This window comes from Pithys albifrons, chromosome 10, assembly GCF_047495875.1.
Source record: "Pithys albifrons albifrons isolate INPA30051 chromosome 10, PitAlb_v1, whole genome shotgun sequence".
NCBI classification, from domain to species: Eukaryota; Metazoa; Chordata; class Aves; order Passeriformes; family Thamnophilidae; genus Pithys; species Pithys albifrons.
The window spans coordinates 22,784,614-22,802,184 of record NC_092467.1 but is presented as its reverse complement, the minus strand read 5'-3'; the positions used below and the strand labels follow the sequence as shown (position 1 = coordinate 22,802,184).

At 50.9% G+C, this 17,571-nt stretch overlaps 1 protein-coding gene across 8 annotated transcripts in view; it reads right to left on the bottom strand.

Moving 5' to 3' along the window:
- PTPRF (protein tyrosine phosphatase receptor type F) overlaps positions 1-17,571 on the bottom strand; it is a 377,891-nt gene that overhangs the window by 3,562 nt on the left and 356,758 nt on the right. For all 8 annotated transcript variants that reach the window (XM_071564856.1, XM_071564860.1, XM_071564861.1 and 5 more), the window contains 6 exons: positions 14,986-15,109; positions 12,879-13,054; positions 7,066-7,185; positions 5,842-5,996; positions 4,250-4,535; positions 2,157-2,335 (listed from right to left, as the gene is read on the bottom strand). In XM_071564856.1, coding sequence (XP_071420957.1) covers positions 2,157-2,335; positions 4,250-4,535; positions 5,842-5,996; positions 7,066-7,185; positions 12,879-13,054; positions 14,986-15,109 — 1,040 coding nt within the window. The remainder of the gene's footprint in view (positions 1-2,156; positions 2,336-4,249; positions 4,536-5,841; positions 5,997-7,065; positions 7,186-12,878; positions 13,055-14,985; positions 15,110-17,571) is intronic.

Below are 17,571 nucleotides of genomic sequence, written 5' to 3'. Positions count from 1 at the left end.
TGCCACAAGGTGGAGGACTCAGAAATGTTCTTAGTCCTTGCTGCGGTGACGGTGTCCCCAGCCCAGCCTCTTGCTGCTCCTTGTCCCCCGCTCTGCTGCTGCACTGAGAACTTCTTGGCACCTAGACCCACATGGGCAGGCTGCCAACACCCACCTGGGCTGGAAGGAGAGGCTGTGGTTGGGGATGATGCCAGCAGAACCCCTGCATTCCTTCACTTTTACTCTCTGCACCACCCACTGTCCCTCCCATTGTATGGGAAGACAGAGCAACTGAATCAGGTCACCTGTATCATGCACACCAGCTTGATAAGGGGGCAGTGTGGGAACCATGAATACTGTTTTAGCCACTTTTCTGAAGCTTCAAAATTTGTTCTTGGTTCTACCGCAAATTAGAGTATCTCTCCAAACTTTCCATGTGACCTATCCCAGATAGGACCCCACCTTGAAGAAAGTCCCCTTGGTGCTTGGGACTCAGAGAAGGGTCAGCCCTGGCGTTCCTTGGTGCACTGAGCTCCCAGCCTGGCAACGTCTGGCTCCACCACTGTGGGGCGCTGGAGCCCATGGGACCAAGGCTGACATCCTCTGTCCTGCCTTCATCACTCTGTTCTGCCTTCATCCCTCCGCTGGTGCTGACTTTAATGGTTCTAAAATTAATGAACGTGCTGCGAGGCAGCTATAATGTGCGGTATGCGGACAGGGGCTGCTTCAAGGTGGATTTGTAAGACACCATAAAAAACAGGGAGTGGGGTTGCAGAAAGAAACAGAAGATGCAGCACCAGTGATATCTGCAAGACCGTGGGCCAGCTGATTTCCTTAGATAATACCTACAAAATTTTTGGTTCAAAGGAAAGGACGGGAAGAGGTAACATAGCTCTTGGGGGATGGGGTAGGTAGCCCATGAGATGGTACCACCTGCCGTGCTGACAGCCCTCCCCCTCCCTCAGTAGTATCACCAAGGTGCAAAGCTAGCATTGCTCTCCCTCAGCTCGGAGCCAGGACAGAGTGGATGCAGCCTGTCAGTTAGCCCAGAGCTGCAGGGCAGGTGTGAAGGCAGCCAGCCACATTAATGTTGGTGCTGGACAGCTCAGAGCTGCACAGGCAGGAGGGAGTGGAAGCTGTTCTGTGACAGCTTTCCTCCAGCCCCTTATCCTTTCCTATTACTCTGTCCCACCCTGAGGGAGCCTGGCTTGCTGTGTTTTTCTTGTGTTGGGATGCTCCCAGGGTTGCTCCTCTTCCACTCCCTGTCCACTCTTGCCTCCATGTAGCTCTTCTCCCTGGGAGCCCTTGCTGGGTTTGCTCCTGGGAGGTCACCAGCCCAAAACAGGCAGTCGGGTAGAGCCAAGCTGGAGGGAGAAATGTGCCACATCCACTGCTGTATTCCTCACTCCTGCACTGGATGACCCTACTGTGATGGTGCACAGAGAGATGACAGGGAACGAGCCTTTAATGTGCATCATTGGGACTTGCTTTGGATTATTGTCTAGGGATTTGCTGGGAAGCGGATGTGGCCACTCTGGGGCTGTTTTCCGTAATTTTCTCTCCTGGCACTTAGCGTCTGAGAATGTGATGCCAGTAGATAGATACAGAAAATATTAGTATTATTTCTCCACTAGATCTTAATGTGTGCTTTCTAAAAAGTATTCTGGAGAGTGGAAGCCACTTGATGGGCTCCCCAGTGTTCAGCACCAGGCCTGCCTCAGGATTCACAGACTCCCCCCAAAATCAAGACATGGGACAACGAGCCTTGGGCTGCTGCCTGGATCAGCTGTTCAGTGCAAGCACAGTTCTATAGCTATTGAGGGTAGGCAGGTTTGCATTAGATACTGCAGATATAAAACACATGCCAAGGGATGCCTACCAGAATATCCCATAAAACCTCCACAGGAGCCAACACAGCCTGCCACTCCAGCCATGTGGGCATCTGTCTATAGCAATGCAAGCCAACCTGGCAGCTCTCACTCACTAGCAGTCTTCACATTTTTTAACTATACACACTGGAGTGTCTGAGAAGATGGAAACAGATAAAACACAACAGAGCGATCCCAGTTCACCTTAGGCAGTCAGGCCCAGTCCTCGGGGAAAGAGGAGAAGGCAGCTCTGCCCACATTCCAAAGCAGGCAGGACAGACTGGTCCAATTACCTAAGGTGATCCTCACCTGTACCCATCTATGAAGCTGGCATTGATGTAATCAGAGCCCTCGACACCCCGGATGGGCTGCAGACAGACTCTTGTCAGCTCATATGGCATGATGTTCACGAGGCGGTTCTTGAATTTGTTGCACGGGAGGTTGGCACTGATGAAACGTGAGGTATGTGCTTTAGAGTTGGCCAGGTTCTGAAAGAGGAGGAGACACGTCAGATCCCTGCTGGGGATGCAGCGGTCTGGGGGTAAGACTGGGACCCTGCCAGCAGGGTATGCAGGAGTGCCTCCAGGCACACAGTCACACCCCTTCCTCTGACCGAGGGACAGCAGCTGGGAACCAGGTTCTTCTGGACCAGACAAAGGGCTCTGCCACCATGTTATGAGGAGGCTGCACCTGGATGCTCTTTTCATAGTAATCACCACTCTGGTTTTCAGCACTGCATCGGCCTCTCTCCTGTGGCATTGCACACCCAGGCACAGCCTCGCTGCTGGCTTCTGGCACCCGGATGTAGGTGACAGCAGGGGAACCACCTGTGCTGACCTATGGCACAGCCCCAAAGCCTCATGTAATAGAGTGGAGACCCACAGCAGCTGTCTGACCCACATGGAGCCAGGCCATGAAGCTTTGTAGCTCAGTGAGTCAGGGACATTTGCCCAGTGGCATCAAGGAAGGAAAGCCTTCCCTCTTTCACCAATGTCTTGCTATTTACTTCTCACCCCAGAAGAACCCAGGAAAATGTGAGAATTGTGACAGTTTTAGGTAAAGAAGATCTATTTTGGGTTACTGTGAGACATTTTATGGTTCTCTTTGAGTCCTGTAAACTGGAATCATGTTAAATGTGTTACTTTTAGATCTGCTGGCAGACACATTCAAACAGAAGACCGTATATTTTTTTTCATTTTTTTTCTTGTTTTCCTTCCCTAAAAGACTGCCTCCAGGATCTCTAGAGCCACCCTTCTCTCTCTGAGTGCCAATGGGTCCTTGGCAGAGGCTCCCTGCAGAAGGACAGGGTGGCTTTCTGGAGAGAGATGCAGCCATGTGAGGTACTCCCATATCCTGCTCCCCAGGGTTTTCCATGTAGTGGACACTGTCAGGATTTAGAGAGAGGTAATTTTCTTTACTGTCGTAAAGAGACCCTTGAAGAAGCAAAAGGAAAACAAAATTTTGTCTTTCTTACAACAGAGTTGCTTGAGTTGAGCACAGTTCTATGGCTCTCTTAAGCAGTTTCCCAGGCCAGGTGCCACCAGGAGACACTCATGCAGTGTGTTCTACTCTCCCAAGCCCAGGACACCAGCAGCTCTGATAACTACAGGACAGAGCTGTTAAAATATTCCCAGTTTACACAGAAAGTCAGTATTTTGCCTCTCCCACTCTTTCGTCACTTGGAGGGAATCCCCAGGGTGAAGCTGTACTGCTGCAGTTCATTTCATAGCCTGCACGGTCTGCTGCCTCCCTGCATGAGCTATATTCTCCTGCATGAGTTCACCGGACTAATACACCTCATGTGAGAATATGGGAGCTTACCAGAGCTCACTTCCAGCTCCAAGGCTGTAATAAATATCTGCAGTTGGCATTCACAGATACAGGCATCAAAACGTGGGCATGCCTTCTTAAAAAGAGTGTGCCTTAGAACACTGCTTTCACCAATTCTAGACACCAAGGCTTGGTGTTGAGGTGGTTAAAAGATAACAGAGCTCAGCAGTGAAGAAATGAGGCTAGAAATGTCTCACATATTTAAATTGGAGCCATTTCCAGACAAGTTGTTCACAGTAACATCAATTATCACTAACATGATCTGCATCTGATTTCAGATGCAGCTCTCGCCACACAGTGAACCTAGAGCAGAATGTGCTGCTGAGAACTGCACATCCATCTGTCTTTTATATCCTCTCCAGAAGCTGCCAATCCAGGGGGGACATGGCCAATGCAAGCTTTACAATTCAAATGTATTTTAAATCACTGCATACCTGCTTCAGAAACGCACAAAAGAATAACTGCAATGATCCATAGATCTCCTTTCCCAACCCCCAGATGGGCTGCCTGTGGGGTTCTGTGGGCAGAGACAGGGGGCTGTAGAAATGGGGTGCTGGGGCTCTGCCACCAACCTTGAATTCCAGCTCCATTGAAGTAACGCTCTCGCCTGGTGGCACCTGGGTCAGCTTCTGGATGTGAGCGAAGAGATTGCGTGCAGGCACCTCGGTATTGCCACACGTGGCAGCCTCCAGCAAGGCCTCGTGGATGAAGATGTACTGGTCCTCTGTCTGCACCATGTAGTTGCGCTGAGAGCGCATGCACGTCACGTGGCCGTAGATGTCCACGGTCTTCTCGTGCTTCATTCGCTCCAGCATGGCATCGATAACAATGAAGCAACCGGTTCGGCCCACGCCGGCACTGTGGGATGAGAGCACATGGTCTGAGATGACATGGTCTCCAGATGAAACACAAGCTCTGATCTTGTTTAAGACATCACCTAGATCTAGAGCACATGAAAGGGAAGTAAAGGCTGCTTCCTAGTGAGTGGAGCTCCAAACAAGAGGTGACATGAAGAACGAGGTGAAGAGACACTGAAGACTGTAAGAGGCTACTCAGCCCTTCTGTTGTCCCCCTTTCATTGCTGGAGCAGAAAGGACATGGTATCACACTCTGCTGCTCCCTGTGGTGGCTGGCAGCACCTCCACAAGGGAAGGAGAAATGTGTTTAACAGGCAGGAGAGTGACAGCACACGCGTGCACTAAGTCAGACCACCTGAAGAGCAGGCCGGGCCCCAGCACCAGTGAAGTCCACAATTTCAAGCCTGCTTGTCCCCTAACCAGGGTCACTGTTTCCTAACCTGTTAAATAAGGACAGCCAGCCTGAGAGGGGAAACAGAAAGGTGAGGTCATGCATGTCTGTGCTGAGCCCTTCACTCAAGCAATGAATGTCTCTCCACAACTGTTGGAAGGGCAGAAGAAAAACCCCAAACTACTCACCCTGCAAGCACCCTGAAAAGAACAGATAATGCTGTTGTGACATTTAAACACAGGCAGAGATAGGGAGCTAGGCATTTCCTCATTTATGGTGCAAGTCAGATCCTTAACAGGGCTTTAATACAGCTTGTTTGTCTGTTAATTATACCCCACTCCCATCTGAAACAGAGCATGAAAGAAGAGCATTAAACACTGCTGGTAAGACGTATGCTGGAACGGCAATGATGGAGTGGTTTGTTCAGTAACAGTCCCCTCTTGGCTGGTACAAATAAATCTTAGTTGGGTAAGATGATGATTAGTAGACTAATATTTTGCTTAAAGAGCTGCCTTTCTACCCAGTGAAAGAGTTCCCCTGTAAATATTACATATGAATGTTCGCAGAGGTCACCGCACGCATGTCTGTCAGTGATGTGCCTCTGAAGGTACCACCCACTTATGCTGGGCACAGAGAATTTAATTTTTATATGGCACTTGCAGTTTTGCAGGGAAACATTTTTTCCGAGGCTCTCCATACAGCAGTGCTGCTTAATCTGACACAGCAGCAGCAATAGAATTGTCACCACTGCATTACCACTGCTGGGACTGTTGTTCCCTGCTCAAACATCCAATACAGGTTATGCTACTGTGAAACTCTTCCCACAAGAAGAGGAGACTCTGCTTTCAGATGGATTAAAGCTCCTGCAGCCATAATGGATGTGCCCAGGTCCAGCTCTGCAAACACACAATCCTACCTGCAATGCACAACCATGGGCCCAGCATCTGGTGGGTTACAGGCCTTGACCCGTCGCAGGAAGGCGAGGATTGGGGTGGGGTATTCTGGTACCCCGTGGTCAGGCCAGGCCATGAACTGGAACTGTCGCAGCTCTCGCTTCTCACTGGAGCCATTCTGTTGAAGACAAAGATGAATTGTTTGGCATGAGAACAGTCTCATCTCAGGGCAGAACCCACAGCAGAACTCACAGAAGGGGTAACAGGCATGCAAAGCCCTGCGTGATGATGTATGTATTGGGCTTTTGCCACTGAAAATCTGGAGGCAAAATGTAGGTTTCCTGCCAGGCTTCTATACACACAGATGCTCTATAGAAAGCCAACTGATACAGGGTGCAGAGCAGCTCTGCAAGAGTAGACCAGACTGCAGGGAAGGTGAAAGATTCCTTTCTGCACAGCACAGGTTCACTATCTCTTATACTCACTACATGTTCAGAGAAAATGGGCACTGGGCATGGAAGGGCTACAGCAGCCACTTCCCTTCCTGCTCCTCTGACTCATGGGTGTCTTTGGAATGGGTCTGCAGACTGCCCTGCTCCTGTTGGGGACTGGCTGAGTGATCTGCGCAGCAATGTGGTAGGACTGGCCAGGTGATTGCTGGAGGGACGAGATGCCTTCCTGGGGTGTGAATGTCCTCAGGAGCACTGCCATGCTCCTGGCCCAGACTCAGTCACACATGGAGGCAGCCTGGAGGCAGCCCACTGCAAAGCCTGTCTGCATTGCTGTGACACTCTGCTGCTGGCACTGCCCCCAGGGATTTCCAAACACTAATGAGGAATACAGCAGGCCAGAGAGAAGGGTTTGTGCTCACTTCAGAAACAACCCCTCCATTTGCATGATTAGCGACAGAAGTGCTAAAAATTCAGTTTCCCATGTTGTCCCTCTAACAGGAGGACAGCAGCTACATGTACACTGGCCAGAGGCAAGTACAGCCCCTGCTCTGGGGCCCAGCCCAGGGTCTGAATGCATACAGAAGAGCATCAGGCATCCTATCCAAAATTCCAGTGGTGGCCAGATGCAGAGGCCAGTCTTCTACTGCAGCCCCATTGAGAGAAATGGCCCATGTATGGAGTGGCTATACACTTGGCCAAGCCAAGCAGAACCAATGGCTTCTGCCTGTTGGCCATGGAGCACTGGGAAGTGTCTCTTCCCTTTCTGGAGCAGCAACAGTCCAGCCAGCCCCCTACCTTGTACAGTGCAAAGGTGCGGACAGTGTAGGTCGCCAGCTCAACTGTATCCAGCAGGGTCACCTGGATCATCCCATAGGTTTCTGTACCTCGGCTTGGCCAGTACTGGTCACACTTCACCTGAAAGGAGGCAAGGAGAAAGGGTCAGTGCTTGGCTGCTGGCTGAGGGATCTAGGGTGAGGAACGTGGCAGGGTAAAGGGCTAAAGAGTAAAACCAGAAACGAGTCACTGTGCAAGGGGGCCTCAAACACTCAGATTTCCTTCTCCTAGAGAGTCCCAATCCTCAGCAGAAAGGCAGCACCCCTGGGCTCCTTTCCACAAGATTCAAAGAGGGATTTTTTTCCCCTGGATCTACTGGTGGGAAGTGGAGAAGGGGGCCAGGCCACCAGACAGAGCAGCAAGAGCAGCACCAAGTAAGAAGGTAGTGAGCAGCTATCCCTTGCAGTGATTTGTGCCAGCTGTAGTTTTTATTCTTTGCCTCCTGTTTGGGAGATGAAAGTCTTTGGGCTGTGCATGCACCATAGTCCCTGACTGAGCTCTGCCTCGATGGGAGAAGGTGGGCAGAGGCGAGAGAGGTGCAGCCTGTATCCCTACCAGCTCCCTGCTATCCCAGCTTGGAGTTCTTGACCCACAGCTGAGGCAGGACACAGCTCTGAATCCAGCACAGTACACAACAACACAACAGGCACCACTTTTCTCTGTATCATCCGTAGTCCCCAGGGTGTCCATACCAGCATGGCCCCCAGACAGCAAACCACTCTGGAGAAAGGTGGGACACAGACCATGCCAGGGCTCCAGCCTGGACACTGTGTCCATAGGGCTCACCTGGCCACCCTCTCTGCATTGCCTTAGGCTCAAGTGCACTGAGCATCACCAAGAGAAGCCAACTTGCCCTTCTGGTATCCCTGGAAATCTACATCTCCCAGGTGTTTCAAAATGCCTCTGCAAGCAAGGCACAGACGCCAGCTCAGACACAGATGTATCTTGCTGTCCCTTGGTGAGAAGACACAGACTGTGGCCAAACCATCCTGTCAGCCCCTTCCTGCATGCAGCACCGACTGTCTGATCACAAAAACACTGCTGTTCCCTAGAGATCTCCTGCCCTGCAGCATCCTTATCACCGCCTTCCGACTCTGCAGTCAGCTTTGAGCTACTGGTCACAGCTCATGCTGCAGCCCACTTGGCAGAGAGCCCTAACACATCCCCAGGGCCCCATCCCTGTGCCCCCTTCATCTCCCTGCACATCCCTCCCCATTCACCTGCTGATGACCTCCTCCTCCTCCTCTTCAAAGCTCAGCGTTTGCAAACTACTCCTCTGGATTTGTTCTCTGCAGCCCCAAACTCCCTATTTAATTGGCAACCTGAGTATCCCTGTTTCATCTGACACCTGGCTCCTCCACCCTGCAGAGCTGCAGTTCCTGGCTGACAGGAGGAAGACTTTATTCCCACCCATGTGCACTGCACCTAAAATGATTTCCTGCCCTAGGAGAGACAAGTGAATGGAAGATCATCTGTCCTTGTCAAGGAATAGTAAACTTAATTATTAGGAAAACATGTTTACAGGGGAATGTGTGGGAAAGGAAACAATAAGCTTAATTAGAAATCAATGAAGTTCTGCCTTTTAATTGAAAGCACTTTCAGCAGGGTGGGGCTTGTAAATGCTCAGAGCCCTCATCCTGCACTCTGGCTTCAGAGTGCAGAAACACCTGGAGCCAGAGGGATGCATCTGTCCTTGCTTTTTTGGGTTCTTCTCTCAGTAAGTCCCGCCCTAGCAGAAGTGCCTGGAGCAAGGCTGCCTGATGGGGTACTGCAGGTGCCCATGCACCCAAAGCAGCTCCGCTGACCCCTGCCCAGGGTCTCCTGCCATTCAGGCTGCTGTGCTGCCTTGGACCTGTGGCAGTGTGGCAGGCCTTGCAAACATCTCTGAAGATTCCTCTCCTCCCTCGCTTGGCACAGAGCAGCCTGTTATTTGACACTGACTGGCTGCAGCGCAAACAACTTGGAGGTCACAAACTTTATTTCACAGCTAAACTGATCCCATACTCAGGAGTGGGTGGCAGCTGCAGGCTGTGTCTCCACTGTGTTTGCCTTGCTGGGTTGGGGAATGACATGACCCCTCTCTAATGGAAGGGAGGGCAGCATGGCATCCTGTAAATGCTGGGGCAGCTGCCTGCTGTGTCACCCTTGTGGTTTGCAGGGGATGTTTCAGGGGAACAGCACAGCATGTTCCTTTGCCTGAGCCTCCAGCTTGGGAAGAGTGGTCCCTTCCTGCCACCCACATACTGCAGGGCCATGTGTACTCCAGCACAAAACAAACTTCAGAGGAGTTCCCTGTGTGGGATAATAGCAGCGCCTGGGCGGGTAATTGAAAATTATTTATTCATGACCAGATAAGAGTCAGTCACATTTTCTGCCAAATTTACCCATAATGTTTATGCCCCATTTTCAAGCTCTGTAAATTTTATGCTGAAGCTGAAGCACTGTGCCACTAAAGCAGACAAGAGATGTTTTCTTCTGGCAGTGCTTTTTTCTCATTAACTTGAGGGGCACAGTAATGTCCTGAACAGCGATTTACTGCAGCTTTGCTAAGTGGCTCCTGTCCCTCCTCCTTTGATGCCCTGCGCCCAAGAACAGCCAGGCACCTCTCTTCAGCTTGAGAGCTGTGCTGCTCCCAGCCCCACTTGCAAACTCCAGATGGCATCTCTGTCAGTGAGAGGGCTGGAGCAGGATGTGGCTGTCAGGCTCCTCTTTCCCAGAGCCCTTAAGCACCAGCCTCTTTACAAGCCCTGCATGGTGACACAAAAAGCCAGCAGAGATCACACCCCAGGGATGGCTACTTGGTGCTCTGGGCTGGAACAGCATAAGCCACCATGCTGCTCTGAGGGACCCCACTCTGCTGGGCTCTTGGGGATAGCCCAGGGTAGGAGAAATCCTGCTTTAATATCTCTCTCATGCAACACGACTCAGCAGGGACACACCACGCTCGCAGCTTCAGGAAAGCTAATCTACAATGTGTGTTTCTGAACTGCCACCAAATGATTCTGAAACTGATTGTAAAGCTTTGAAGGCAGCTAAATTGCACAATCCAGCCATTTCTATCCTTTATGTGCTTCTCGCTTTGTGAAAACATGAAAAAGGGAGGGTGATTTGGACCATCAAGCCAGCTGAAATTGCAGACCATAAAAGCTGATGCTCTTTAAAGATTTTTTTTTCCCCCTACAGCTCAGGAGCCTTTAAAAGCAGTGTCACCCCCACAGGGCTGCCAAGCTGCTGCTGGTCCTGGTCAGCTTATCACAGCGCTGCCGAGGGTGACCTGGGGAGCTCGTTTGGAAAGGCGGCAGAGCCTGCTCTGTGCTGGGCATCTTGCCATGAGGCCCTGCTACCCACCCCAGGCTCTGCAGCTGGAGAGACAGTCCTGTGCCTACGCTGAAGACCCTGGGCAAGGGGACTTTCAAGCAAGGTCATCCTTGGGTAATGTTGTGACGACATGAGACTGCCTGGAGCAGTGCTGTCCCACAGCAGCGTGAGCTTCAGCATGGAGCAATGCTGCAGGGACCCAAGGGGTTACATCAGATGAGGTTTTAAGTCTCTGGAGTGGAATGAACTGCAAAATAGTGACTCATGCTGAAAGTTTGGTGCAATGGGCAATGACTGGGACAAGATCTTCCTTGGTCCAAAAAAATGTGTGCTCCCAAGAGAGCTCTAGCCACCACCAAAGGGGCATGAGGAAAAGCAGAGCAGCAAGGTTGCTGAAAACCATCTTGTCTTGGAGGATGCTGAAAAAGACAAGAAAAAAACCTAGAGAAAATAATCTCCTGGAAGTCCACTCCCAGCTCCCCACCAGGGCCTTGCTGTGAGGGAGTGCCCTGAGACACCTACAGGGCCCAGCAAACACATCCAGGGAAGCCCTTACTGTGGATGGCTGTCTGGACTCAGGAATGGCCAGTCTTCTCCAGTGCCTCCACTGGCAACCTGCCTCTCCTACAGTGCCTGAGAAAACTGCGCACTTCTCATTAGTGCTGGGGATGTGCCCAAGAGGCAGCAGGACACGGGCAGGCAGTGCCAAGGAGTGAATGCTGGGGTCTGGTTGAGTCAGCCTAGAGCCTCTGGGCAGTGTGCCTGGTCAGGCAGGCTGCCTGCAGATTCTGCAAGGGCTCACCGTGCCTATTTTGTTACCAAAAGCTTGACCACATGCACTGTGTTTGGGACAGAAAGCAATACTGCAGGGTGGTATGACAGGGAGCATGCTGTGGGGAGGTAACACATGGCTCAGCAGCACAGGCATCTCAGGCAAAGACAAGTGCCTGTGGGGTCAGAAGAAACCTGTTATCTTCAAGAAACATGCACCTGGAGTGCTTTGCCCTAACTAAGCAGACCAGAAGTGAAGCGAGTCAGGATCCCAGTCATGGATTTACTTGGCAACCTAAATGGGCTTTTCCTTGTATTTCAAATATTTGCTCCATCACTGAAATGTGAAGGCACAAAGAAGTCCCCATATAACCCCCAGCTGCAGAGAGCAGTTGAACAGAAGCTTCTGATCTTGCTTAGCCCATGTGCCAAGCCCTGAGCCACAGGACAGGTCAGATTAATTTCCCTCCTTGTTTGGGCCATGTGGGTGACAGCGGCCATTGGACAGAGCAGGCAGGGCCATGCAGGGGGAAGCACAGTGCAAAGCTGGGGCTGGAAATCTAGAGGCAGCTCATCTCCAAGGAACACTTTTTTCCCTTGAAGGCTGCAGGGCATTTCTGGAGCTGGGGAAACCCATCAGCAATGCCTGGTTTTGTACGTGTGGGAAAAACAGATCTGTTTTGCCACAGTGATCCAGCTGCTTTCTCCCAGTCAGTGTGGGCTGGGACACCTCTGCGAGCATTTCGGTGCTAAAGCTTTGAAAAGGAGGGAGAGCACGCAGGCAGAAGTTTTAACTAAACCTAAACTTGACAGTTTCTGCTTCTCAAAAATAAGCTTATTGGGCTAAAAATAACCAGTGCTTCACAGCTTGAGTGCACAAGCCCCTTCTCCTGCAGTTGGCATGGCAACACTAAAATATTCTGCAAGTACAAATGCTCACCACTAAAATTTTACTTTTAGGAACAAACCAAATCACGAGAGGCAGAAGCTGCCTCCTGCTTGGACAGGGTTTGCCCAAAGGGTGCATCTGGGCATGGGAACACTTGGTCACAGCTTACAAACTCCTGCTTCAGGGGTTGTGTAAGAACCTCTGTCATGAAAACCATGAGTATCATCTGCAGTGAGGGCTCCTGCTCCTTTGCCACCTCACACCTTCCCCATAGTTTGCAGGCAGCTTTGCATTTATTACATCAGAATATCTAATCCTGGCAGTATTTATACATATTGTCATTGGACTAGGCACAAATTAGTTTTGTTATTGCAATGAGACCCTGTCAGCCACTCCTCTGCATCACCAAAAATGTTAGGGGTCCTGTCAGGCTGCAGGATGCTGCTGGTACCACCTACCCACTGCAGTTTCTCAGCTTCTGGGATTTTCCACACTACCCATCTTAGAGCTCTCCTTTTTCCCTTTGGTGTGAGTGATGTGGGAAGGGAAAGGATGGGTATGCATGCAGACATGCAGGCAAAACAGGGGTAAAGGAGCAGGACAGTGACAAGAGGTTTTGCCACCCTTTTGCCCCACAGGGATATGCTTACAAGGCACTTGTTGCTGGGCTGCCAGCAGCAGTGAGCCAAATCACTGGCACTGCCTCTCCCTGGATGCCCTTTTGCTGTAAAGGGTTCCTATCCCTCTCTCCTGCCTCTCAACAGCTCCAGAAAAGAAAGGAAGCAACACACTGTACCCTGGACTTCTCCTCCAGTCTGGTCATCATGACAATGGTTGCTGTTCTCTGTTCCCACACCATCCTCCAGAAGTCGCTGAGGGTTTCTGGCAGAGGTCCCTGTGTAGCGATGTAGGCGTTCTGCTTCCGATACCCATCAATATAATTGGCATTGATGTAATCACTGCCTGGGACCCCTGTGGACGAGAAAGAGGGCAAGTGTTACTTGGGGGCAGCCCACAACCCTGTCTGAACCTATTGTTCTGCTGGGCCCTGCACACAAAGGAAGGCTGTTGACAAGTCTCCTTTATGGGGCGATGCCAGGATCTTTCCCAGGGATCCTGCAAAAGACAGGGATGGTGCCTGAAAAAAGAGGAATCCTTTATAACATCCACATTAATGGAACAAGAAGGCAAGACCAAAGTAAAGAGACAGCTGCCACCCGCACACAAAGGGAAATTCACAGGCAGGAGTATTAAGGAGCTCATTTGGCCCCAAGCAACTCATTGAAGTAATTGTCTTAAATTCACCAGCAATTTGTTATGGTCCTACAGCACCTGTTAAAAATGAGGCTGTTTCATTTGTTTGTCTCTGTTAGAAAGGGGTGTCAGGCGGGGATGTCCTCCTGTCCTTCCTGCGGGGACAGGTATCTCAGAGGAGCAGGAGATCTTCCTCCCACAACCACTGAAACCCTTACATGTGAGACCCCCTCTGCTGCCCGCTAGCAGAGGCTGATCCAGCCTCCACTCTATCTCCACCACTTTAAGGAAAGGAGTATTTTATAAAGGCCTTTAAAATGCAAACACATCAGTTACTAAAATAAATTCTGCAAAGCAGAGGCCTGGGGCTGCTTCCAAACCCTATTCAGCATGGGCTGCCCAGGCTGCAGGGAGAGGAAGCAGCATGAATGTCCTTATCTCCCCAGGAGAGAGCATCTGCATCTCATTAGAGAAAGGAAACAGATCTAGGGGTCATCCCTCGTCCTTTAGTCCTGGGGAATTTTCTACACGTCTCAGCAGTCTCCAGCAGACACAAAGCGCTGGCAGCTCTGAGGGAGTGGCAGCAGCTGGAGTGCAGCACTTGGCTCCCTTGGCATGGGTGGTGGAGACCTGGCAGGGTGCTTTGGGAACAGTTCCCAGGAAGGCACAGACACTACTTACAGCAACTGAGTCAGGCTGGAAAACAGGGATTCCCCCATGTATTCACCCCACAGCTGTCTGAGAGGGTTTGCCCATGAGCAGGCGTGCCAGGGAATCGAACAGCTACTGCTGCTGCTTGCTGCTTAACAGAGCTTGCTGTGAGGGACCATTTTGGTCCCCTCCTACTCCTGAAGAGGATAAGTAGTGCGCTAGCATTAGAAAAGACTTTTCCATCCCAAGAAAAAGGATGCTAGTGACTGTAGAGCCACCTGTGTGCAAAGCCAGGCCTCAGTTCCTTTCCCAAGCAGGGGTGCATTGAGTTAGCTGCATCTTCCTCATCCCCAAGAATTGGCTCAGATTTGGTGTGCAGAGCTGGGTGCTGGTTTATAAAAGAGTGGGAACAGGTGAGCCTGGGCTCCAGCTCCTCTGTGTCCAAGGGAACTAAAAACATGTTAGTCCAGACTCCAGAGATGTGGGGCTGGTTCTCAGGGCCATGGGAGTCAGTCCATCAGCTATGGACACCAGGGCCCGACAGAACACAGGGATATGTAGAGCCTGATGTCCCAGGGAAAGGGGCACCTCTCATCCTGTGCCACTCTGGGCAACTACTTGAAAGCATATACTAACAAGCCCCAGAGGAAGATACTGACCCGACAGCTGTGCTGGGACAAAGGGCGGCAGGGTTAATACTGCCATGTTTCACAAGGTACTGAGGCAGGCAGCTGAAGGCACACAGCAAGGACAGCAGTGGGAAGGCTGCTGGGACAGACATGTCTGCTGGCAGTAGAATCAAGAGGCAACCACACAGGACACACTACTCTGAGGAAAGCTCTGCAGAGCCCCTTCTCTTTTCTGGCCATTCAGAACACACATTTGATCATGCTGATGCTTGGTGTTTGCCTCTGCTCAACTGAAAAAGGGAAAAAGATGGTCCCCTGCTACAATGAAGTTCAGCTGCTTGCTGGGGTGCCCACTTTGGAGTCACTCACCATCAATGGAGGTCAGGATGACACGTGAATGGTCATAGGCAATCACGTTTGCATAGCGGTTTTTCGGTTTATTCACTTCCAGGTTGGAGTTCTCCCAGGTAAATTGTTGTCCTGGATCAATGGACTGTGGAGAGAAAGAGAAGGAAGGAGTCAGGAGCTGTTACAGCACAGTGAGACATGCGGCACATGTGTGTTTCAGTCAGGAAATCTGCATTGCCCTGCACACCTCTCCCCAGACCAGACAACTTCCATGGCTGTCCCAGCAGCGTCCAGTCAGACCACACTGAAAACCAGTTTCCAGTGGGACATGCATCCCATGACCTGCAGGCAAAACAGCCCCTTGATGGGGGAGCCTGCTGCAGTTGAGTCTTCATGTTCTCTGCTATATGCTATCCTTTCCTCTGGAGCTACCCATCAGCAGAAATTTGGTCTTCTGCCAGGACTCCAGAGAGACCTGACTGCACAGTTCTTGACCTAGCAGTTTTATTAGCTGTTGAACTGCAGTCTCTTGAAATATAGCAAGCCCTGGGTGTCTTGTGCCGCAGGAGCTTTCAGTATTAGTGTCCTGCAAAACCGCCTATGAGCTTTTGCCAGGGAATAGTAATGAAAATTGATAGGTTACTATCCACTGCTCCAGCTACTTATGCAATGTAAATATCTCTTGTTTGAGTTAATAGAGTGACAAGAAACTATAAACTTGAAGAAGAGACATTGTTGTAAATCTTGGCCAAAGGCCTGCACACTATGCAACTGCCTGAAAAGCAAACATCCCACTCACACCTGGCCTTGCACATCCAGTGATTCTCCCATGAGCCATGTGCTGGTGCACCCAGTGCATGGCTCCTCCATGACCAGTCAGCCTCTTCCCAAAGCCTTCCCTTTTGTCTTTGTCCATGCAGAAAACAAGGTGAACAAGGACAACCCCTAAAACACTCCTTTGAAATGAGGTGGCTTTGTTTTCTGAGAGACATGTGAGGCACCCAGACAGCTGCCTCAGGAAGAAACTTGCTCTGCACATGCAGCTCTGGGCAAGCTGGGAGCAAACAGCTACAGCAAAAATCATTCATCCCATGAACTCCTTCCCCCCAAAATTACCAACACTGTCAAAATCTTCTTAAAATCATGCTTCAGCTCAAGGTCCCTGAAACTCTACTGATCCAGAGATATGAACACTGGGCAAACAGGACAGGGGAAGCACTGCTCACTGTCCTCTCTGCAAGCATCTGTGTCCATGGCTTGGCAGAGACCTGTGTCAGAAGGTTTCTTAGGCAGGAAAATTCCTGTCTGTCAGCTCTGGATCAGCTGTGAGCAAATGCTGAGTTAAGCAGCACAGCCCTCTGAGTGGGCTGACACAGACAGCCCTCATAGTCCCTCTGCTCTGTCCCACAAACCACCGGCTGTGTGCAAAGTGACACACACTGTTGTCCCCTATGCTCCTGCACTGTTGAGCAGGCATTTCCCAAGCAGCCAGCAGTGGGTATGGGTGCTGGCTTGGGTACTACAGAGCACAGGCACTGCCTGCATTGCTACACCTTCCCTGAGGGCCAGCACTGTGCCAGGTGGCAGCTGTCTGTCCCTATATGTGGCCCACAATGCCAAGCCTTCCCTGCAGCAGCAGGCTGCCTGCAGGCAGAGGCACCAGTGCTGACGAAAGAGTGCAGGAGGATGTGACATCACAGCGATGATAATAGGTAGTTTGGGAAATGTAGGATGTAAATAGACATTTCCTACAGAAAACCTGTAATTTTCTATTATCAGAGTAATAAGCAGGCAGCCACTGTGCTCAGAGGCGCTGCAGCAGGGATGGTGAGTGTGAAGGCTGTAAGCACTGCTTCTGGCTGGAAACCCACTGGCCTGGCTGCCACAGACTCTGCACACTGATCTGCCCAGGCACAGAGACATCCCAGCATAGCTCACAGCCCTCTGGGGCACTTCATTTCATTCAGGCATCCATATCTTGCTTTCAGGATAGGCTGCTCACTTTGTCAGCATTTTGGATGCTCTCCTTTCAGCTGTGTGGCAGGGAAGACTGCTGTCCACCTACTGGTGGGACTGAACTGCAGAAGGGCAATGCAGAAATCATCAAAGGCATGAAAAAGTAAGAGGAATACAATGTGTAAGGAGTTCTGGTTTGGAGTAGAGGTATGTGAGAGGGTATTTAGATACCAGTTCAGTCAATTCAGAGCACACTGAAGGAGAAGCATGAATAGACACACTAAGGAGGAAGATACGGACCCACCAATGCCTATTAGACATAAAGCCCACTTATTTTTTAAAAAGGTAGCCTCAGTCTGCACAGACAGCCCATGCATAGAACTGACTAGCTGGTGGTGGGTCTGAGACTGGCCCTGAAGGTATCAGTGAGCAACTTCTTGTTGTGGACAAGCAACCCAAGAAAGCACCAGCTCTACTTGCACCCTGTGAACACTCTTGGCAGGCACAGGTGGGTGCTGGAGCGAGGCCTCCCTCCGCAGTAGAGGCAGGCTGAGCTCAGTGCAGTTGCAATCTATGCTGCAAATCACTGCCAAATGGCTGCAGGGCTGCCTGAGCTTTGTGGTGCACAGCAAGTCTATGTCCTGCCACAGC